The sequence below is a fragment of the Ursus arctos genome, unplaced genomic scaffold (genome assembly GCF_023065955.2).
Source record: "Ursus arctos isolate Adak ecotype North America unplaced genomic scaffold, UrsArc2.0 scaffold_14, whole genome shotgun sequence".
NCBI lineage: Eukaryota > Metazoa > Chordata > Mammalia > Carnivora > Ursidae > Ursus > Ursus arctos.
Window position 1 is genome coordinate 63875332 of NW_026622808.1, and position 22213 is coordinate 63897544.

A 22213-nucleotide genomic window follows, 5' to 3' on the forward strand; every position below is an offset into this window, starting at 1 on the left:
GGGAAAGGGGAAGTAAGCGTCCAAATGCAGCTGAGGTCCTCGTGAATTGTGAACTGCGATCCTGATCCAGAGAGGCTGGAGCTGCCCGGAGTCGGGAGGCTCCCCCTCCCAGCGGGAAGAAGGAGCTTGTCCCCCGGGGGTCCCTAACCGGGGGTGGGGGCCAGACGGCTCTGGCCGAGGCGGAGGTGGCGGTGGGAGCCCGGGCCCGGTCCCACCATCCGGGCCGGGGGCTCACCTGCTGAACTCCGCGGGCCGCACGCTCCAGAGTGGCAGCCGCTGTTTCCGGGCCGCATCTTTTCTCCACCGGGCGCCTGGCAACCGCCTTTGTGACCCAGGGCCGCGGGGGAAGCCCGAGCCGCCGCGGGGGTGGGGGCTCGAGACGCCCCGCTGGCAAGCTTCTGGGCCGGATTCCCCACCCCCACCTCCTTGGAACGCCCAGTCCAGGACTCCGCCTTTAGGAGTGCGGGTTCGAATCCCGTCCTCTCCGTTCCGCCGCCTCCTCCCTACCCCGCCACACCTGTGCGCCTTTGAGGGGGTCACCGCTGGCGGACACGCCCACTTCAAAGGGTGCAGTCAGGAACCTACGGAAAAGTAACCGGACTTGGAGTTAGTGTTTCATTAGTCTTGACTCTAAACTATGCTCAGTGGGTATTCAGGCTGAAAGCTTTTATTGCTGCATTGGAATGATCCCAGTGCAAGGAGACAATTCATAAATGCTCGCTTCTCAAGAGCAAGAAAGGCACATATCTTCCCTTGACTAACCAAAAATCTTTTTCTGCCTCCTATTAAACCTCAGAAAAGACAATGCTGTCCTCTTCTCACAAAGCTGAAAAACTGACCGTTTCACCATAGTGAAAGTGATTTGACAACTTTGTAAGCGTCACTGCAAACAATTTCCTTGGGAGGCTGAGGGAAGAGAGGTCTAATCAATTGACTCCTATATCCCCTGTGCCTGGCTATCGCACAGCCTGGCACTGTGAAGTATTTGTGGCAAGAATTAACTAATGGCCTCACCTTGCCCTTACCTTGTTCACTCAGAAACTGCCCTTGCACTTTGCCAACCTTAGAACATAGCTCACATAAGAGCTGTATAATCTTTTGTCTGGCTCTTTGGGTGAAGCTGAACGGGAGAGATTGGGGCCGTGGGGGTGGAGTCAGGCTAAAGATCCTGATTTGGAAGTCCAGATGGTCTTGAGGGACTGGTCCAGAATTGTCAGATTGTGTGTGTGTGTGTGTGTGTGTGTGTGTGTGTGTGCACGCCCAGGCGTGTGTTGCACCCTGTGGAAGGAGAAGTGGAGAGTTTGGAAGTGAAGTCAGAAAATGGAAAGAGGGGCAGAGAGTGATGAGTCTTGAAAGACCCTGAAATGATTTGAATTGCAAGACTTTGTTTTCCAGTAAGTTTATTTTTATTTTCATCTCAAATAAAAGAGACCCTTATTTAGAAAGCAAACAAAAGTTTTTATTGCACAGTTTTTTTTAGTGAAAATCCCAAAAGCAAAATTGTATAATTAGAAGTTGTTGGATAGAGAGGGCTTCATGCTGTTATGACAATCTGTACCACAGTCCTCTGTGCAGTCTGCCAACTCTAAGGGATCTATTTTTGGAGATACCATTTGCTATTACTTCTGGCTCTGATACTCCAGTTCCATGGCTACCACACAGATATGGAAAACCAGAATCTCCTGTAGTACATTTTACTGATAACCTACAACATCAACTTTGTATCATGCAGCTCCCAACATTCTGTGTGCACTATCCTCAGGGATTGTCATGACAGTAGCCACATTTGCTCTGCCAAAAGATGATTCAGTTCTTTCAAAGCAGCTAGCAACATTGCCATGGTGCACATGCTATATCCTTAGCTGCATAAATGATGGTCCAAGTGCACATGATTACAAAAAAGATTCACATGACCATACTTAATGCAATGGACACATTTCTTCAAGAATTTGATTCCACACTGATTATTACACATGGAGTCATTGACAAGATTCCCCAAGTTCTGTGAAGCACATGATAGACCTAAAGTCAGAGACCTTGTTCTCTTATGCTGAGGCAATCTGCCACCCTGAAGCACTCCTTGTTGTACCAGCAGCATTCCCAAAGGGTTTGCTTCTGTACCCATTGTGAACAATTTCTGCAGTGAAGAACTACCACTCTGGCAAACCCATACTGAAGGACTTCCTGACAGCAAGCTCCATGAGGCATGCAGGAAAAAGCGCCAGAAGTATAGGGGAATGTTCACTCTAGGACAGCACCATGTCCTTGAGTTGTTTGGAATCATAGGGGAGATCCTAGAACAGGTGTATAGGAAGTCCAGCAAAAGGAGAAGAGCTGAGCCTCACTTGTCTTATGGAAGACCATTAATCATAAAAAACAAAATGTTTGATAGATATGTGAACTTAATTTTCTGCTTTCTGCTTAAAAAGAAAATTTAAACTGATCATGAGTGCCTGCTTTGTGAAAAGTCAGGCACTGTGCTTAGTGTTTTATTTATTCTTTCTCACAGAATTCTCCCAACAATCCTAATCCATCCATGTTGTTGTTCCTGTATCACACATAAAGAAAAAAGGCTCAGCGGGGTGAAGTGTCTCCTCTCCAGTAGATTTGTGATTTGAAACTGAAATGCCCTGTCTTTAAAGGAAAAGCAGATCTATCCAATTTCTCTGTGACATGTGAGCAAGATACTACAATAGCATCACTTAGGAAGCAGGGTCTTGAATGGCCGTTAGTCCTCTGGATGCCTGGGGTTTGATATTTAGGGTTGATATTTATTATTTTAGTAACCATTTCTATGAATACGTAGGAGAGTTTAGAGGCCTTAGCCTGTTTTCAGATTGGTACAGTGAAAAGATATTGGAGTCTGGAATCAACTGGTGAAGGTCCACCACTTAATTAACTGTGTGACCTTGAACTTCAGTTGTCTCGTCTGTAAAATGAGAAGCCTCTTCCTGATTTCCTTCCACAGGGTTTGTGAGGGTCCAGTGAGGTACTAACTATAAAAGCAGCTTTATAGCTTGTAAAATCTCGTACCTGAGTAAAGGACTGTTAGTAAAGATTTCTTCCCAGCTACTGCTAGAAGTAATCTGTTGAACATTTTTTTTAATAAAAGGCATGTATTGCACAGATTGTAAAAATTCCCTTAAACTAAAATAAAATGATCCATAATTCCACTACATAACAAACCAGACATTGGCATCTTTCGTATATCCTTCTTGTCCTCAAGCAGACATAATTTTCATATAGTTGCAATTAAAGAAAATTTTGTACTTTGTTTTCCCCTTCAGTTTATCGTGTATGTTGCCATAGTGTTCATAATTACTATTTCAATGACTGCATGATATTACCGAAGGTGACTATACCATTGTTTAGCCATCCCCAACTATGGAGATAGTTGTTTTGGTTTTTTTAATAGATAATGTTACAAAGAGCACCTTCAGTGTCTTTTTTTTTTCCTTTTTCAACCATTTTCTCAATGAAATGATTAGGTCAAAAAAGTTTGAATTTTTTGACAGTTCTTGCAATCAATTTACAAATTTCCTTAAGGAGTTGTGTCAGTTTAGTGTGACCAGCTATCTTTACTGGCCCTATCAATTTCCCTTCAGCCTCTCCATCACTGGGTATTATTGTTAAAAATGAAAATAATAATAACATTTTGTTTATTTGATGAGCGCAAGGTGGGGAATCATGTTGTGTTGTTGAAAGCCACTTTCAAAATGAGTGGTATTTACTGTGGCTTAATTGGCTACGCCCAACTAATTGCTGACACAGACCGCAACCTTATCTTGGAGCAGCGGACACAGCGAACGTCTCGTGGTCAAGCGCCCCCTAACGACCAAAACCGCCGGCGATGGGGGTATGTGGTGGATAGGGTTGCCTCGGCGCGTGCGCACCCCATTTTCTCCATCAGGGTTTTTGCGACTTTTTTCAGGGGCGTCGGAGCTTTGCGAAAACACCGGAGAGGACTTGACATCGCGCAGGCGCATCACAATGCCGTTCATTCGTGGGTGCCAAGGCATGGGTGTGGGCTGGCGGCGCAGGCGCACTTGCCGCCTAGAGGGTCGGGGCGCCTGCGCAGTGGCTCCTCCTCAGGTGGCAGCCATGGCGGGTCAAGAGGATCCGGTGCAGCGGGAGATTCACCAGGACTGGGCGAACCGGGAATACATTGAGGTCATCACCAGCAGCATCAAGAAAATCGCGGACTTTCTCAACTCGTTCGGTCAGCGGGCGAGCAGGGGGTGGTGGGGGTGGGTAGGAGGCCACTCAGGCAGTTTGGCGAGGGCGCTGAGAAGCTATGCAGGGGCTTTCTCCGGGAGCCCTCGGCTCTTGGTGGTTTTCGCGTCCTCTGGAGCCCACCTTCCCCCTGTCGCTCTGACCCTTAGGCTCCACTGAGCAGTCCCTGTGGGGTTCTCCTGCGCCAGGCTGAGCTTATCTGCTTCATTGCCATCACCCCATATCCATTATCAGGCCCTTCCTTTTTCCAGACTCTTCAGGCACCTCCATTTACAGTCTTGTCTTCTCTTCGGTAGCCTCCCTGCTTCCTTTGTGACCCGCTTCCACTCAGTTCCCACTTTGTACTCAGAGTGCGCCTTTCAGAATACAGCCACGGCCCTGTCGCTGCCCCTGTGTAAGTTTCCTCATCATTTTCAGGATCTCCTTAGTGCCATACCGTTTAGTCGCCCATTCCTGTCTCCCGTTTTTGCTGCCCTGAGAGTGGTAGATGAGGTCAGAGTTAAGGTCCAGATTATGTAAGGCCATGGAGGGCCCTGTATTGCTGGTATCCAGCCGACAGTAGATGTTCCTTCTGCTTCTAGCAAAATCTTTCCTGCTTCTGACAGTCTTCAATTCTTTCTGCCTTGTTCCGCCTTATCCTTCTGGACAGCAAGCCTGTAACAAAGACTCCCATCCCATGTTCTCCAAGTGTTTTTTTTTTAACAGAACTGGGCACTGGGTAGACTTACTTAAGTAATCACAGGGTGTAAGGATGACAGCTAGTGATTTTTTTCCAACTAATGTGTTTCTGTTCCACTAATCCAGCAACAAGCAATTAAGATTAAGTAGGGGAAACTGATGTATTAAAAAAAGATTTAAAATGAATTAATTATTTTCCAGCCGGATGACTGATGCATCCCCAGGAGTAAGGTAACAGAACAGGAATATTCTTAGAAAGCATCAGCAAGAGAGACCAGATCTCAGTACAAGGCTCTCTCGGGCACTCTGGAGGACATAGAACAAGAATCATTTCCTGCTTTCAAGGAATTTCTTTCTTGAAGATGAAATAATGACAGTTTCAGAACATCAGTTTTATATTAATCTATTTCCTCATAAAGTGTATAAGACTATAATTTTAGTATGATGGCTTTTCTCACAAGGGAATGAGGGTGAGGGTAGTATAATGAGAGAATAGTATAAATATTTATGTCATTGATACATATTCACACACATAACTTCGTATAGAGGTTGTAGTAGAGAATGGTAATCAACAAACATAGATCTCATAGTATCCTGAAATAGTTTAAGGCCTATGAGTGAAAGAGTATGGTTTAGTGAAAAAGATAGATGGATTTGGAGACAGGAGTCTCAAGTTCAGAGGCTAGATTAATTGATATCAGTGAACTGAAAGCATTAAGAAATACTGAACCTATTTACCCTGCTATTCAGAGAGTCTAGATTTCCTCAGAGAGTTTTTCTTCTCCTAAGTTCTGTGCAAACTCTGTTGATGGTAGTTCTCATAATTGGTTTCTCCTACTTTCCTGGAGAGCTGAACTATTGTTGGAAGTTGTTCATAGCATTCTTTACTCACAACATTACTTCAGAGGAAGGGCCAGAGAAGAGAAACCAAAATATTGCATGCTAGGGGAAGGATGGAATGATGAGAAGGTCATAGCTTTGAGATTTGGCTTAGTCAGGAGAAGCAGTGGAAAGTAGTTGGAAAAATCACCACCAACAGGGAGAGTTTTAACCTTAAAAAGCAGAATTAAAAGCAGAATTAAAAGACTTCACCTATCTGGTAGGATCTGATATATACACACAGACTATCCAAGTAAAGTATTAAGAACATCAGTTAAATCAGTAAAGCATCTAAAATAACAAGTCAGGGGGCACCTGGGTGGGTCAGTCGGTTAAGCTTCCGACTCTTAGTTTCGGCTCCCGCTGCAGTAGTGATCTCAGTGTCATGGGATGGAGCCCTGATATGGGCTCCTGCTCAGTGCCGAGTCTCCTTGAGATTCTTTTTCCCTCTGCCCCTTCCACTTCTGTGCGAGCTCTCTCTCTCTCTCTCTCTCTCTTTCTCTCCCAAATGAGTAAATCTTAAAAAAATAAAATAAGTTAAGCCGGGGCTGTTTTTCAAAATTTAGACGTGATCTAGCATCTCACTCCTCCACATTTGGATCTGGGTACTGTAATAACTTCATTTCTGAGCACTGAATTATATTAATAGACTTTTTTTAAAAGATTTATTTTTTTGAGAGAGCCAGAGCGCGCAATCTTGAGCGGGGGTGGAGCAGAGGGAGATGGAGAGATAGTCTTAAGCAGACTCTGATGAGTGCAGAGCCTGATGAGGCTCTCTGTTTTATGACCCTGAGATCATGACCTGAGCCAAAATCAGGATTTGCACCACCCAGGCACCCCTGTATAAATAAACTTTTAATTCACATACGTTTATCTTTGACATAAATCTTGGCATATTACAATCACTAGATTTATGGCGGGTGAGTCTTGGAACTGACCAAAAATTGAAGACTTTGAGCTTAGGATTTGCAGAGGAGAAATGTCTCTTCTTGCTTTATAAACAAGGAAATACCTGCACTGAGATTTTATCAAATGCATGAGTCACATTCTGTGATCAAATAGAGAATAAAGACTTTTCTTTTTGAGATTTCTTTTTCTTTTTTTTTTTTTTTAAGATTTTATTTATTTATTTGACACAGAGAGAGAGACAGCCAGCGAGAGAGGGAACACAAGCAGGGGGAGTGGGAGAGGAAGAAGCAGGCTCCCAGCAGAGGAGCCTGATGTGGGGCTCGATCCCAGAACACCAGGATCACGCCCTGAGCCAAAGGCAGACGCTTAACGACTGAGCCACCCAGACGCCCCATCTTTTTGAGATTTCAAACATGTCCTAGACTGAGGAAATAGTCACACAGAATTCCAATCTTAACGGAGCCAGAAAAAAGGGCTTTCCTTAGCTTAGGCCATTGTTCTCCCTTAAAGTGATGCTAATGGCCTAATGTTTGGAGTAATTACTAGATGGTTTTTGAAAATTTTAGAAAGTTAATTTAGTTAAAGAAAAGGACAGTAATTACAATTAAGAATGGAATTATGAAGCAAAGTTAAAAGTTAAAGCAATTTGACTTAACAGTTCTTGAAGATTGACAATATCACTGATGAGTTTAAACAAGGACCAACAGGCTGAGAAACTAGATCAGTCATGAAACACTTGAGACATTGTCTTGGCTTTGGGTGACTCAGGATGAGCGTGTGGGGGATACATTTTCCCACTCTAAGCCCTTAGTGTGACTCCTCAATTCTGATGTATATGTGTAGGGGTTATATTGAGTTTATGATGATATGATAATATGATTTGGTGGTACAGAGATTTAATAGGAATTTACTTTGAGGGGGTATCCAGATCTTTTTTTTTTTTATTTTAACATTTTATTTATTTGAGAGAGAGAGAAAACACGAGCAGGGGGAGGGGCAGAGGGAGAAGCAGGCTCCCGCTGAGCAAGGAGCCCGATGCGGGGCTTGATCCGAGGACCTTGGTTTCATGACCCTAAACCCTGAGCCAAAGGCGGTTGCTTAACAGACTGAGCCACCCAGGTGCCCCTGGGAGCTCTTTGAAAATGGCAGCAATTCTACAGTCCTTACCCTGATCACAGAGTCTGTGTAGGCCATGTGCTTTGGAGAGGGAACTGTTTTTCCAAGTTAGCTAGTGACTTTTTTTTTTTTAAGATTATTTATTTATTTGTCAGAGAGAGAGCGTGCTCACAAGCATGGGCAACACCAGGCAGAGGGAGAAGCAGGCTCCCCACTGAGCAAGGAGCCCAGTGTGGGACTCGAGCCCAGGACCCTGGCATCATGACCTGAGCTAAAGGCAGATGCTTAACCGACTGAGCCACCCAGGCATTCCTAGCTAGTGACTCTCTAAACAGCTTTTACCCTGTGATTCCTTCCAGCTGGTGAGAGTAATTTTATTCACGGGCCACCTGAACCTGAGGCTCCACAAATCATAAGGCAGTGATAACATCCTAACACTAGACCTGTTCTGTACCTTGGTGAAGTTTCTAAAAATAGATTGTCACAGATGATAGCTTTTTATTTGTATACCATTTTATCTGATTCTAAAGCTAATATGTGCAGAGAAGTGTAACAAAAATAATAAATGTGGTAATTTTTAAATGTCTGTTTTTATACTTAGCCAACAAGTGTAGCGTGTCTGTTATGATCCCAGCTATGTGTCACATCCTCTGAGAAAGGAATAAATAAAAATAAATGGAAATGGTAGCCACTCCTGAGAAATTTAGAATTCTGTCAGAGAAGTAAGCCTTAATGGCAACAATTCAAGAGAATGACAGTGTTGATTTTTTTAGGCTAAGGTTATGTGCGTTAAGAGTTCAGAGGAGCTGATAACTGGCATTTGTCAGCAGTGGTAATGGATGCACACCATCAAGCACCCTGACAAGGATGGTTAGTATCTTCATTAAAGTCTGGTGATAGGGGTGACTGGGTGGCTCAGTTGGTTAAGCATCTGCCTTCCATCGAGGATTGAGCCCTGCTCAGTGGGGAGCCTGTTTCTCCCTCTCAGCCCCTGCTTATGCTCGCTCTCTCGCTCTCTCTCAAATAAATAAATAAAATCTTAAGAAAAAAATGGTGATAATGTACTCCTAAATGCAGTGTGGTTTCAGATTTGTTCAACTGCTGAATGCTTTCCCAGTGTTTTGCTTGAATCAATACGTATTTCTTGGGATCTGAAATATGATCAAAGTTTCTAGAGTTCAACATTTTATATTTCTCAACAGGGCTCATCCATTTAGGCCAGTAATGTAGTGTTGTTCTTGGATTGATTCATTACCAGATTGACAGAGCTAGAACAGAACAGCCATCAGGAAGGAACCCTCCCTCTCACCACCCCACCCCTGCACATAATTTTGGCATGTCTCTTTTTATGGGAAATGACAGGTTGTTAGTGATAACATTCATGTTCTTAATGAATAGCAGATGTGATGTGCCTTTGAGCTTCTAAAAACCAGATCGAAAGAGACATGGTCCTGTTGGGCAGTCCTGGCAGTGGAAGTATATCTAGGAAAAGGAGGATGCTGAGTTCCTTCTACTCAAGCTAGATCTAGGAATTAGAAGAAGCACTAGCAGATAAACAACACAATTTAAAGGAAAAATGAAGAATGTCCAGAGTAGGTAAATCCATAGAGACAGATTAATGGTCGCCACAGGTTGGGACTAGGCTGAATGGGGAATGACTGCTAATTGGTACACGTTTCAGGTGGGGATATGAAGATGGTAGCAGGGTGTGTGGTGGGAGAGTGTGGTGGGAGAGTACCCTCCTGGGCAGTAAGGGAACTGGGCTCCGAACTCAGCTGTGCTATTGTTTTGTCCCATCAGTTATCCCAGATGGGCCTTGGTTTCCCCACTTGTAGAATTAGTGCAGTCACACTAGAGCCAATCTTTTGTTTCACTAACATACTAGAATCCATAATTTTTTTTCTCAAAAACATCTCTGTGCCAGGCAAGATACTTGTTACAAAAATTAATAAGAGGCAGTATTTGATTAATTGATTTTAGCCCAGTGAAGTGGGCTTTGATTAACTCTTTCTAGTGGGGTAACAAACATGTTAAAAAAAATGGTAAATTACAAGTACATAAATATCATTTGTCTAGGTAGCAGGAACATTTCCTATGTTAAATATTCAAACTTGTAATTCTGTTTTTTTTTTAATGAGTTGTTTAAATGATGCCTTATTTTTTGTTTGTTTTTTAGTGACTTGTTAAAAAAGATGCAAACTTGTAATTTTTTTGTTTTGTTTTTTGTTTTTGTTTTAATATTTTTTTATCATATTATGTTAGTCATCATACAGTACATCCCTGGTTTTTGATGTAAAGTTCGATGATTCATTAGTTGCGTATAACACCCAGTGCACCATGCAATACGTGCCCTCCTTACTACCCATCACCAGCCTATCCCATTCCCCCACCCCCCTCCCCTCTGAAGCCCTCAGTTTGTCTCTCATCTATGGAACATAAGAACTAGGAAGATTGGTAGGAGAAGAAAGGGATAAAGAAAGGGGGGGTAATCAGAAGGGGGAATGAAGCATGAGAGACTATGGACTCTGACAAACTTGTAATTTTTAATGGCTACTTTAATAGTCTTTCATAAATACACCATATTTTATGAAACCATTCCCAAGTAATAGTGGTGAACATTCTTGTTTGTTAAGTCTGTATCCAAAGAGAGAAATGATTACCTAAGACCAAGCACATAAGTAATTTATAAACTAGAAAGTCAACCATAAATGTACAGCAGAAGGAGAATTATATGCCTCTGATAGAGACCTTTCAGAAGTCCAATTTGAACTGAGCCTTGAAGGAGAATGTTTAGACAGGCAAGATGAGTAAGATGTGGACGTGGAGAAGTGAAAGTTGACTCAGGAACTTGGTGTAGGAGGATTTGTCAAAATGGATGTGGACATGCTTTTGCATAACAGGGAAGAGATGAAAAGGAAGTTGTGAGCTAAGTGTTAAATCATTGTGAGTGGGAGAGTGTCTCAGAGAGAGGATATTTTAGACTTAAAAAGTGAAGGTTATTGAGGATGATCGAACAACGGTGTTGGAGGAAGTAATAGGAAATAATGAGCATGCCCAGAAACATTTTTCTCCTGTTGAGAATGGTTAGGGAAAGAGTAGTTGAGTCGTTTCTCTTAGAGAAGTTTGCAAAGGAAAAGGTATTTTAGGGGACATCTAGGTTTCTTTTTGGCGAGATGGTGAAAGAAGATTGGAAAAGGGAAAGGAAGAAAAGAAGTGTTGCTGGTTTCCACAGATGGCATGTGGGCTCCACAGGGTATATGATGTTCTCCCAAGTTTTCTCTCCTGCTGACATGCCTGCGCGGATATTGACGACACATTAAGTACCTTCCTAGGGCAGAAGCAGTGATGAGGCTTCCATGAGCTCAGAAACACGGACGCCTTTCCTCCTCTCCATAGTGTCTGCTGCTTTCGTGGCCTCTGTATTTCTTCCCTCTTGAGATTATTTTCTTCCTCTTGTCACTTCCCCTCTCTTGAAACTCTTGGTTTGTCTATTAGCAAATAGCCGTCTGTAGAGTTTTGGTGTGTTAGTTTTCTGTTGTTGCCATAACAAATTACCATAAATGTAGCCACTTTTATCACTTACGTTTATTATTTTATAGTTGTGTAGTTTGGAAGTCCAACATCATTGGGCTAAAATCAAGGTGTCAGCAGGGCTGCCTTCCTTTCTGGAGACTCTAAGAAAGGATCTGTTTCCTTGCTTATTGGGTTGGTGGCAGAATTCAGTTTCTTGTGGCTGTAGGGCTGAAATCTCCGCTTCCTTGCTGGCTGTCAGCTGAGCGCCATTTCCAGCTCTTGGTGTCTCTGGCATCCTTCGGCTCATGGCCTCCTTCCTCCAGCAGTAGAGCCAGCAGTAGCAGGTTGAGTCCCCCTCACACACTTTGAATCTCTTCTTCTTCTTCCTCCACCTTTCCTTGGTCTATCTCTCCGTACATTTATGGATTTGTGATTAGATTGTGTCGCCCTGGATAATCCAGGATCTCAAGGTCCTTAACCTTAGTCACATCTGCTAAGTCCCTTTTGTCATGTAGGATACATACAGGTTCAGGGATTAGGGCATGGACATCTTTGGGGGTCATTATTCTCTGCCTGCCACCCTTGGTAGGAAGTTCAGCAGCTGTGCTCCTCATATAATTCTCACCTTTTCTCCATTCCCTTGCTTTGCTCACCTGCTCCCATTTGTGCTGTGCATGATGTGTCATTCTTCTTCAGCTAGGGGCCGTGTGTGTGTGCGCATGTGTGTGCATCTGTATTTGGAATGACATTAATCCTGAACATCAGTCTCCTTTTACCAGATATGTCTTGTCGTTCAAGACTCGCAACACTAAACGAGAAATTGACAGCCCTCGAACGGAGAATAGAATACATTGAAGCGCGGGTGAGTATGTCAGGGAAGGTACTTGCTCATGAGGCTAGGCAAGGGCTGTGCAGAGAGAATGTGCATTTCCACTTGTTGCTGAAACAAACCTGGAAGCACTAACAGGCTTAGAAATTAATGGACTTCCCTGGATTTGAACCAGGTTTCTGGGCCTCCAAAGCTGTTGTCTTTTCTACCACTCCCTTTACTACCTAGGATCTATAAAAAGATTTTTTTTAATACTTTGAATTTATCTAATTGTCAGTTTCCTTTGACAGGTGACAAAAGGTGAGACCCTCACCTAGAAGTCCACCATGCTGCTGCTGGGAAGTTGCTTTACGGAACACAGGCCGACGTGGGAAAGGCCCCAGCAGCCTCAGCTCCTTCCTCTCTCCTTAAAGAGCAACAGGGCTTATTCTTGTTTTTCTTTTTTCAAAAGCGTGGCCTTTGGGCTCTGCCGTGTACATCGGTGTGTGATGTGGCATGTGGGAAGGCGTCCAGGGGAGCTCTTGGAACCAACTTTAGGCATTTTACCGTTTAAGTAACATTTTGTGGAACTGTTTATCAGTGTATTTGAGGCGCTCAGAGCCAAATGCCTGGGACTCTTTGTTAAGGTCCTCCCCACCTCTCTTTCTCTCTCTCAGACTTTCCTTACAGCTCTCATTGCCTCTGCATTGATTCTATAAACAGTCTTTGTCTCCTTTCCACCTTTGGTGGGGGGGTGGGAGGCAGTCCTGGCTGAGACACGCCCTGGCAAGGTGGCCACCAGAGAATGTTGCTAACCCACCAGTTTCTTGTCCTTTTGGGGAGGTCAAGGCCAGGCCCCCACTTGGCTTAAAGGGACATTTTCAGAATTTTCTTTCTGTCACTTGAGGTATCTTTCCCTCTCATATTTCCCTAATAAACTCCTCAACTTTATCTGACTGCTGTGATTGTGGTGGGGAGAGGAGCTAGAGATGGGGCTCACCCATTCCACAGAAATCGGACGTGTGGGATTATTATTCTAACATAAAACTTTCAGATGTTATCTCTTTGATCAAAGTCTAGGTGGCTTACCAGCTGGGCCCCCCTTGCCCCCCATGCTTGGACTTTGAGCTGACTAATTCATCTTGGGAATCATTTGGTCATTCAGCAGACATTTATCAAGTAGTTACTATGTAGGCACCTTATGCTCCAATAAAAGATAAGCATCGAATCAGGCATGATGCTTACAGTCTATTGAAATACCAGCATCCACACAGCTCAGTTGCAACCCAGGGCAGACTATGAGTTTTATCTGGTAAAAGCTAACTATTTCTTTTGAAAAGCAAATAGTTTAAACAGAAGAATCTAAAACTTCATTCTAGCATCCAAAGCTTGCTATAAACTTATGCCACCTACTTTTAAAGGCTTATTTCTTATATAGAATCTCCAATTTAGTCATATGGAAGTTGTCACACTCCATGCACACAAATTTCCCTCTATTCAAATTGTATGTGCTATTTCAAGGCTAGCTCAAGTCAAACCTCTTCCAGAAAGATCTCATGGACTCGACTTTTTCATTCAGTACTGCCTTTTTCCTTTTCTCAGTCCCTCCCATCCCATCCCGCCATTCTGACACTACACTTCAGCTCTGGATTGGTTCTTGTTATGAGCTATTCTCTGATGTGGTACCTGGTACTACACGGTATAGTTTATACATGAGACCTTTTCCTGTATTGCCCAGCTGGGTGCCTTGTAGGAGGCAGGTGGTCGGTAAACACCAATTCAACTGACTTTAGAGCCCAAGCTGCTTTCCATTGTCAGATCTTTTTAGAACCTCTGCTTAGACCTTTGGAAGACCATTTTAAGTAGTACCTTCATTTAAAAATGGGATTTTTACGGTGGAGACAAACCTGACATCCTTTCCTTTGGGAAGTGGTGTTTTTGAATATTATCGAGCTTGTCGGGATAGTGCTTCTAACAGTCACTTGAGTTCATTATTCATAATAGCTCAGTCCTTTCCAGGATGAAGTAAGTACTTCTGTAGTTTAGGTTTTAGGTCATCTCGTGCTCCGCGGTCAATTTAGCAGACATTTATTGAGTTCCTGCTACATGCAAGGACTATACCATGAGATTGTGATAGGGGCAAAAGTGATGGTAACTAATATAAGGAGGAAAAAGCCTTCCTTTAATGAAATCACATGTGAAAATATTCAATAAATTCCTTGTGGTTGCATAGATGTCAGTTTGTTAATCTGGTACCAAAGTAACATTTCTTAAAAAGTCTCCTAAGTAATATACCATGTTGCTAGTGGTAGCCTGCTGCTTGTAAAGAAAACAACTGGTAACATTGGATGTGGGCAACAAGTGAACCCAGCCTCCAGCTAGTAGTAACCCCTTCATCACACCTGGCACTTCAAGGTGTCAGGGTGCTTTTCTGTGTTGTCACTCCCTTTATAGAATGAGGCCCTGGTTTGCACAGGGCTATGTAGCTGGTGTTGTCTATACTTTTTTGAGTGTTACCATGTGCTAGATGTGCTAATCGCTTTATGTATTTTATTTCATTTAATCCTCAGATTCTAAGGAGTAGGCATTCTTATCTCCCTGTAATAGGTGAGGAACTAGTTTAGAAAGGCTGAAACTGGTCCAAAATCTTAGAAAGTAAGAGAAGGTAGTGGGATTTGAACTTAGACCTACCTGACTCAGGTGGTTCTAACCATTCTTCTATTCTGAATGTGGCAGAGTGAGATCTAAAATTTATTATCTCATTCCTAGTCCAGTGCCCTTTTACTGTCCTCGTCTGAGACACTCCAAGCAATTACACAGCTCTGTTAGTCTTACATGCTTCCACCCTTCCTTTTGTGAAGAAGGCTTCATAGGTTGTCCTTGCTGTGTCTGGTAAACACTTTGCATTCATGTCTATGTTGTCTAGTTTCGCTTCTAACAGCTTCCTTTCTCTGAAGGTTTAATTTTATGCTGTATTTTCTGGAAGCCTTGCCTAAGGAATTTAATCCATTCTAGGACTTCCTCTAGCTATCTTTGGGTCGAGCCAAAGGAAGCAGCTACAACCCTCTTCTGATAGGCCTTATCTGGTCAGACTCCAGAAACTGGAAGTTTACACATCTTTGCTCACAGGTCATTGCAGTCCATAGTGTTAGGCTAAACAACCATTTATTTTGTCCCCAAGGTGTCACTTCTTCGACTTAACAGAGTAATAGTTGTGAAATACTAACATTTTGTCCTTACTGAGGATGATAAAGTTATATTTTACATTTTATTTATTTTCTTAAAATACAATTTTTGTTTTAAGATTTCATTCGAGAGCGAGCGCAAGAGCATGAGCGGGGGGAGCCGCAGAGGGAGAAACAGGCTCCCCGCTGAGCAAGGAGCCCAGTGTGGGGCTCGATCCCAGGGTCCTGGGATCATGACCTGAGTCGAAGGCACACGCTTAACCAACTGAGCCACCCAAGTGCTTTTATCTATTTATTTTTAAGTAATCTCTATATCCAACGTGGGGCTTGAGCTCATGACTCTGAGATCAAAAGTTGCATGCTCTTCCAACTGAGACAGTCAGATGCTCTTGATATAAGTCAATTCTTAAAAGCCAAGGATGCCTGGTGAAAAGGGAAAAATCATCAGACCTACTATGTGAAGAGCACTAAGGTGAAAATGTGGGAAACGAGGTTTATTTCTGGGAGATTAAAACTACAAAGTATAAACATTCATTCATTCCACAAATACTTATGGAGGGATTACTCTGTGCCAGGTACTGTGCTAAGCACTGAGAATATTGCAGAGGAGTCATGGTCTTGCCTTCCCAGCACTTTGGTGAGGGTCACAATAATCACGCACAGAAAAAAAAAATCATATGCTGCTGTGGAAGGCTGGATATCTGGTGATCAAGGAAGATGGTCCGCAATTCTGTCTAATTAAAACAGTCATGCGGAATAGATTCTAGAGGCAGAAGCAGCACAGAAATAGCACGGTTCAGAGGGTTTCTTTTTGGTCAAAGATGAACTTCAAGAAGAAAAAAAAAATCTATCAAATCTAAGTGCCAGGCACTATAGTAAGCATTCCACATGCATTAAAGCTATGTCATTATCTCCATTTTGAAATTGAAGAAACTGAAGCATATATAACGGTGTGAAAAGGGTAGTCAGAGGAGAGTGCTGGATTAGGGAGGTTCATCATTTCCTGCCTTGGCGAAAGTGATGGCATGAGTTAATCTGAGGAGTCAGACAAATCTACAAAGGAACACCAGAACCTGGGTGATTTTTGCCATGGGCTCTCCTTGAAAGTACATTAGACAGAGAGGTGGTGTATCCTGATGGCCTCCAGCAGGATAGTGACCAGCAGGGATGTGGACCTCCAGCTGTACTCAACATCAACAACACGGAAACATTTGTGGAGGAAAACCCCAAGGAAAGACAGGACTTCCTGTTAAATTGCAATGACTCGGAGACATCAGAATTTACAGGATTCATGCAAACATTCTTAGTGAAGTGAAACATACCAGTTTAGTATTACAGAAATGCCTATGTCCGTAAAGTGAGAGCAGTTGTTTAAATGCAGGCCTTGAGATTGGTATTACATCATCAAAGATAATTTAAGAGGAAGGAAAACATGTTTAGAATATACGAAGTAAAAGTAAAACTACAGGCTACGTTGTTCTTACGTTACACTTACCACTATTCAAAAACAAATGGAGAGAAGAATGGAAGAAAATGCACCCAAATGTTTTAATACAACTAGTGATTTCTTCCCCCTTATACTTTCATGTTTTCTCTAAATTTTCCTTTAGGAGGATATATCTTGCCTTGTTTATATTTGACCAATTAAAAAATACAAAGAAAATAATAAAGCAAACATTGATAATTTCACCATATAAATTTAATAGTATGCTGTCATATTTACTTTTTTTTTTTTTTTTAAGAAAAATACATGGTGAGTCTAAAATCCTCTTTAACTTCTACTCTAGTGCCATTTCCCTCCTTCCTCCCCAGGGGCAATGACTATCACAGGGTTGGATGTATATCTATCCAGGCTATTTTTTCCCCTGAATTTATTTTAAATTTACATATAGAATTCACATTTTGGTGTATAGACCTGAGTTTTGGCAAGACAGAGTCATATAACCATCACCACAATTAAATTACAGACTATCCCATCATCCCCAAAAGACATTGTGACCAAACCCTACCTCCAGGCTTAGGCCTTGGCAACCACTGATGTGTCCTCTGTCCCTAGTTTTGCCTTTTCCAGAATGTCATGTGATGGAATCATACAGTACGTAGCCTTTTGAGTCTGGCTCTTCACTTAGCATAATCAATTTGAGATTCATCCATGTTGTTGTATGTATCAACAGCTTATTCCTTTTCATTGCTAAATGGTATCCCACATCCACTCACCAATGGGAGGACACTGGAGTTATTTCCAGTTTTTAGCAATCATCAATAAAGCTGCTATAAACATTTGCATACAGGTTGCGTGTGCGTGTGTGTGTGCGCGCGTGTGTGTGAACATAAGTTTTCACTTCTAAGAGAGACTCCTCTAGGAGTGATTGTTTGGTCATATGGTAAGTGTATGTTTAGCTTCATGAGACATTGGTTAACTGTTTTCCCAGAGTGGCTATTACCATTTTGCATTCTCACCAGCTATGCAGGAGTGTTCCAGTTGCTCCATATCCCTGTCTGCACTTAGTATTATTAGGTTTTTTTATTCTTTTAAAAAGTTTTAGCTATTCTAATAGATTGGATAGTGGTGACTCACTAAGGTTTTGATTTGTATTCCCCAGTGACTAGCACTGTAGAATGCTTTTTTCATAGGCTTGTTTGCCAGCCTCTTTGAGGGCTTTTGTCCATTTACTAGGTTTTCTTATTATTGAATTTTGATAGTTCTTTTATCCAGGCCAATTTTTAGTGCTTCTCATATACTTGTATGTACTTACAATCTAAATATGGTATCATATTACTTGTACAATGGTAAAAAAAAAAATACTTAAAATAACCAAAAAACAAAAAACCTTGATTCTCACAAACAATAAAATTTTAGCCTATGAGGGTCACCTGGGTGGCTCAGTGGTTAAGTGTCTGCCTTTAGCTCAGGTCGTGATCACAGGGTCAAGCCACAAGTCAGGCTCTCTGCTTGGTGGGGAGTCCGCTTCTCCCTCTCCCTCTGCCTCTCCCTCTGGCTCATTCTCTCTCTCTCTCTCAAATAAAATCTTTAAATCAAATAAAATTTTGGCCTATGGTATTTTCCTATTTAATAAAGTTGATACTGCATTATTCCTTTATGTTCTTTTTTTCCCCTGAGATTTTTATGCAAATGTCATTTTGGTGTCCTTTGGGTTGCATGGGAAAATACAGTAAATAATGACTGTGTTATATGCTCCAAGAGCAGAAATTATGTGTCTGTTTCTCACCATTTTATCTCCACTGCCTCATGCACAGTAGACAACGTCTTTAATGCTAATAAACAACTTCTGAGGCAAAATGTCAAAGTCAAAATGAACTACTTATTTATTGAATTGGACATCTTACTTTAAAAAAGGCATATTAATGTTTCCCCTTTTAATGCATTTATTGTCCATGTGTACTCTTTTTTTTTTAAGATTTTATTTTTAAGTAACCTCTACACCCAACGTGGGGCTCAAACTCACAACCCTGAGATCAAGAGTCACATGTTCCACTGACTGAGCCAGCCAGGCCTCCATGTCCATGTGTACTCTTAAAGTCACAGTGGGATTATCACGTTAAATGAGTTCAAATTTGGGGATAAAATAATCTCAATTAAAAAACATATTATATGGGGGCACCTGGGTGGCTCAGTCGTTAAGCGTCTGCCTTTGGCTCAGGGCATGATCCCGGCGTTATGGGATCGAGTCCCACATCAGGCTCCTCCGCTAGGAAGCTTGCTTCTTCCTCTCCCACTCCCCCTGCTTGTGTTCCCTCTTTCGCTGGCTGTCTCTCTCTGTCAAATAAATAAATAAAATCTTAAAAAAAAAAAATGCAACCACCTGCTCTGTTCTGATTGCCTTTGAAAAAAATATATATATATATTATATGAATATATTTAAATTCTTTGTACTATTCTTAAAACTTTTCTATAAACCTGAAACTTGTTTTACAATGAAATTATTTTTTAAATATGTTATGGGTAGGGGATGCAAATTAAGGCAAAATGCCAACCTCATACTTGGTAGTCTCAACAAACCCAAAGGCACCAGAAGAACCAAAGGAAAACTTGCCCCAAGGTTTTTCAATGCAAACATTGATGCCAATGGGTAACACTTAGCTAAATGTGACAGTTGCCCTTTTGCTCTGTTGGGTTGTCAATGAGACCCAAGGAGAGGCTGATAAAGGGCCAGCATTGCACAGAAAACAGAAAACTGATGTGAGAGTCCTTGAATAGCTCTGCACTGACTGGGACTAAGGAGACCTGGATTTTAGTTTTGGCTTAGCCACCAGGTAAGTGGGTGGGCATGTCACACAACCTGTCCAGGCTTGTTTATTCATTTCTAAAACAGCAACAATAGACTAGATAACTGCCTAAAATTCTTTCTCACCTTAAAGTTGTTTTATTTCTAGCTAATCCTAATCTTTGGACAATTTAGTATACAGGTTAGTTTCTCTTCAAAAAATAAACCTGAGAGCCCTAAATCAATCTGATTTTCTTGTTGTATAATCTACTTGACAGCCGCACCTGCCTTTAGAAAGCAGCTGTATTTTTGTACAGTTACTAATGGCACCAGCTGTCTGCAAATTGCCAGTGTAAGTCCCAACTCACATTCTCCAAAGCCAGTTTGGGCAAATGTTTTCTCATATGCAACAGCATGAAACTGAGGGCAAATGCTGGGAAGGAGCCTGGAGATGAACAAGGGGCTTTCTGTCCCACTCAGCGTGGCCTACAGTAACAAATACTGTTTACAAACATGGCTTCAGCTTCATGAAATAAAGGTGGAAAATTCAAAGTACTGGGTAACAGGAGCAACATAACAGAACTTGGTATACCTCTAATGCCCAAAACATCACTTCCCCATTTCTTTCTGCTTCTGAAATCTAGGTCAAGTTTAGTTTTTCAAGAGATTGAAAACTGCTTTATTATCAAGAGATTTGTAATCCATTTATGCCTAATAGCTCACTGGCTCAAACCCCTTCCTTTTTGGTTTTTTAATAAATATGCAAGTTCAACAAAATTATATGGTTGAATTCCAAGTATAATAAAGAGGTTCTCTTGAAGGTTCTTACGGATAGCTGAGAGAAGATTCATCATATTTAGCTTATTTCCCACTCACAACAGAAAATATGAAAGTCCTTCAGAATTATCCTTCTTTAGAAATCTTAAGATTTCATAAGGAAAGGAAGAGAGGCACCATGTGGGTAATTTCCCTATGTCTAACCTCGGAAGAAGAAAATGAACTCCATCTTATTTTTTATTATGACGAGATGACTGAGAACAATCTGAATTTAGCAAATCTGGGCATATTTAACCCCTCTGAAACTCAGTCTTCTTACAGTTTGCGTCAAAATAACTAACCTGTCAACACCTTAATTTTGTTATAAGGATAAAACATTACAGTTTTAAAAAAAGGAAAATAAAACGATTTAGTAAATGCAGATTAAAATGTAATTGTGTGTAATTGTGCTTGTGCGCAAACTCTCTTGCTCTCTGTCAAATAACGTCTTTAAAATAAAGAAACTTAAAAAATATTAAAGAAAGAGAATTGACTTAGGTAAATTATATCTCAATAAGCCTGGGTGCAAAAAGGAACTGATTTAGTTGTTTTCATTACAAAGGTAATAAAACTACATCTAGAAGATGGGTGTGGGGCAATAATTACATGTATTTTGCATAAAAGTCATCACACCACACATACAATTTGATAGCTTTTCCCTCTATATTTTTTATTCATTTCCATATCTAAATAAGCTTTCCCTCACTTTAATGGGGTTGCCATTTTCCAACATGGTTTGTGAAGAAGCTTGCATCAGTCTTTCCTGTCAGGCAGTGGAAGAAATTGAAATGAGGGTGCTCAGATGGGTCATCATACATCTAAAATAATAAATCTAAACCTCTTCTGCTTTTGCAGATTTGATTCAGAACAACTGCCCAGGAGTGTAGCCAAACACAAAACAAAAAAATTTACTCGTCCCTTCTCCCTCTGCCATTTCTTTTAAATGTTGGGGCTATAGTTCTGGGCTATGAGCTTAAATCTTTGTCCCTCTTTGGTTTGGGTCTCCAGTGGATTTTCAGTAAGTTCTAGGCCTGTAGGAGCCCTGAGCTTGGAGGCAGTGAGAAGCTGATGTGAAGAAGTGAAGAAGAAATCAATGAGAAGCAGACTGGATTTGGAAATATGTCTATGAGCCCTTATTTGATATCCAACGTGTATATTTGTCTGATGGGACATGGCAAGGGAAAACTCTTAGGTCTATTCTTCAAAGTCCATCCCAAATATAACTCTTTCTGGGAAGAATTACCCGAAATTTTTCAGGCCCAGCAAACCACTTTACACCTTGCTCTTTTACAACCAGTATCATACTCTAACAACATGTCTTGTGTGCTTGCCCAGTAGCCTGTGAGAGTTCTCAGGACAGAGATAGTGTGTTTAATTTAACTTTATAAAATTAACTGCTATTTGTTGAGTGTTCACTATGTGCTAGGCACTAAACCACTTTCCATTTAACACTTGTCCACAGTTCTGTGACCTAATTCTTAAAAATGAGCGAAGTCTCAGAGAATTTAAAGAATTTTGCCCAGTAACATATATCTGAAGCTATAGGCAGAATGAGAACCCAGGTGGGTGTGAATTTCAGAGAGCACATAGACTGCAGTGTCAAGTGTTATTCCCCTTTCAATTTCCTTTAATCCTTCTGATTATGTCCAGAAGAAAGTTGGTTTGACAACTAACCCTTGGCATTTAATATCTAACACTTGGCTCGGCCATGGGATCAAGAAAGAGCAGGCTCAAAGCTTTTAACAGACCATAGATAAAATTTAATAACTGTTGTTTTGTTTCCTTTGAACTTAGTTCCACTGAACTCTTCTGTGACAAATGAGAGCGACTTTCCATTTACGGTAGTAACA

At 41.6% G+C, this 22213-nt stretch overlaps 1 protein-coding gene across 1 annotated transcript; it reads left to right on the forward strand.

Moving 5' to 3' along the window:
• Positions 1 to 4049: 4049 nt before the first annotated feature.
• BRK1 (BRICK1 subunit of SCAR/WAVE actin nucleating complex) lies at positions 4050 to 14370 on the forward strand. The gene is made up of 3 exons (XM_026501352.4): positions 4050 to 4219; positions 12108 to 12190; positions 12448 to 14370. The coding sequence occupies exons 1-3, from the start codon at positions 4102 to 4104 to the stop codon at positions 12472 to 12474; spliced, it is 228 nt and encodes a 75-aa protein (XP_026357137.1). The 5' UTR covers positions 4050 to 4101; the 3' UTR covers positions 12475 to 14370.
• Positions 14371 to 22213: the final 7843 nt, after the last annotated feature.

Bases quoted from the DNA above. Each gene is read 5' to 3' on its own strand.
- BRK1 (XM_026501352.4), top strand. From the start codon at position 4,102: ATGGCGGGTCAAGAGGATCCGGTGCAGCGGGAGATTCACCAGGACTGG. The intron at 4,220-12,107 runs GTCAGCGGGCGA...TCCTTTTACCAG, and splicing joins GGACTTTCTCAACTCGTTCG to ATATGTCTTGTCGTTCAAGA. The intron at 12,191-12,447 runs GTGAGTATGTCA...TTCCTTTGACAG, and splicing joins TAGAATACATTGAAGCGCGG to GTGACAAAAGGTGAGACCCT.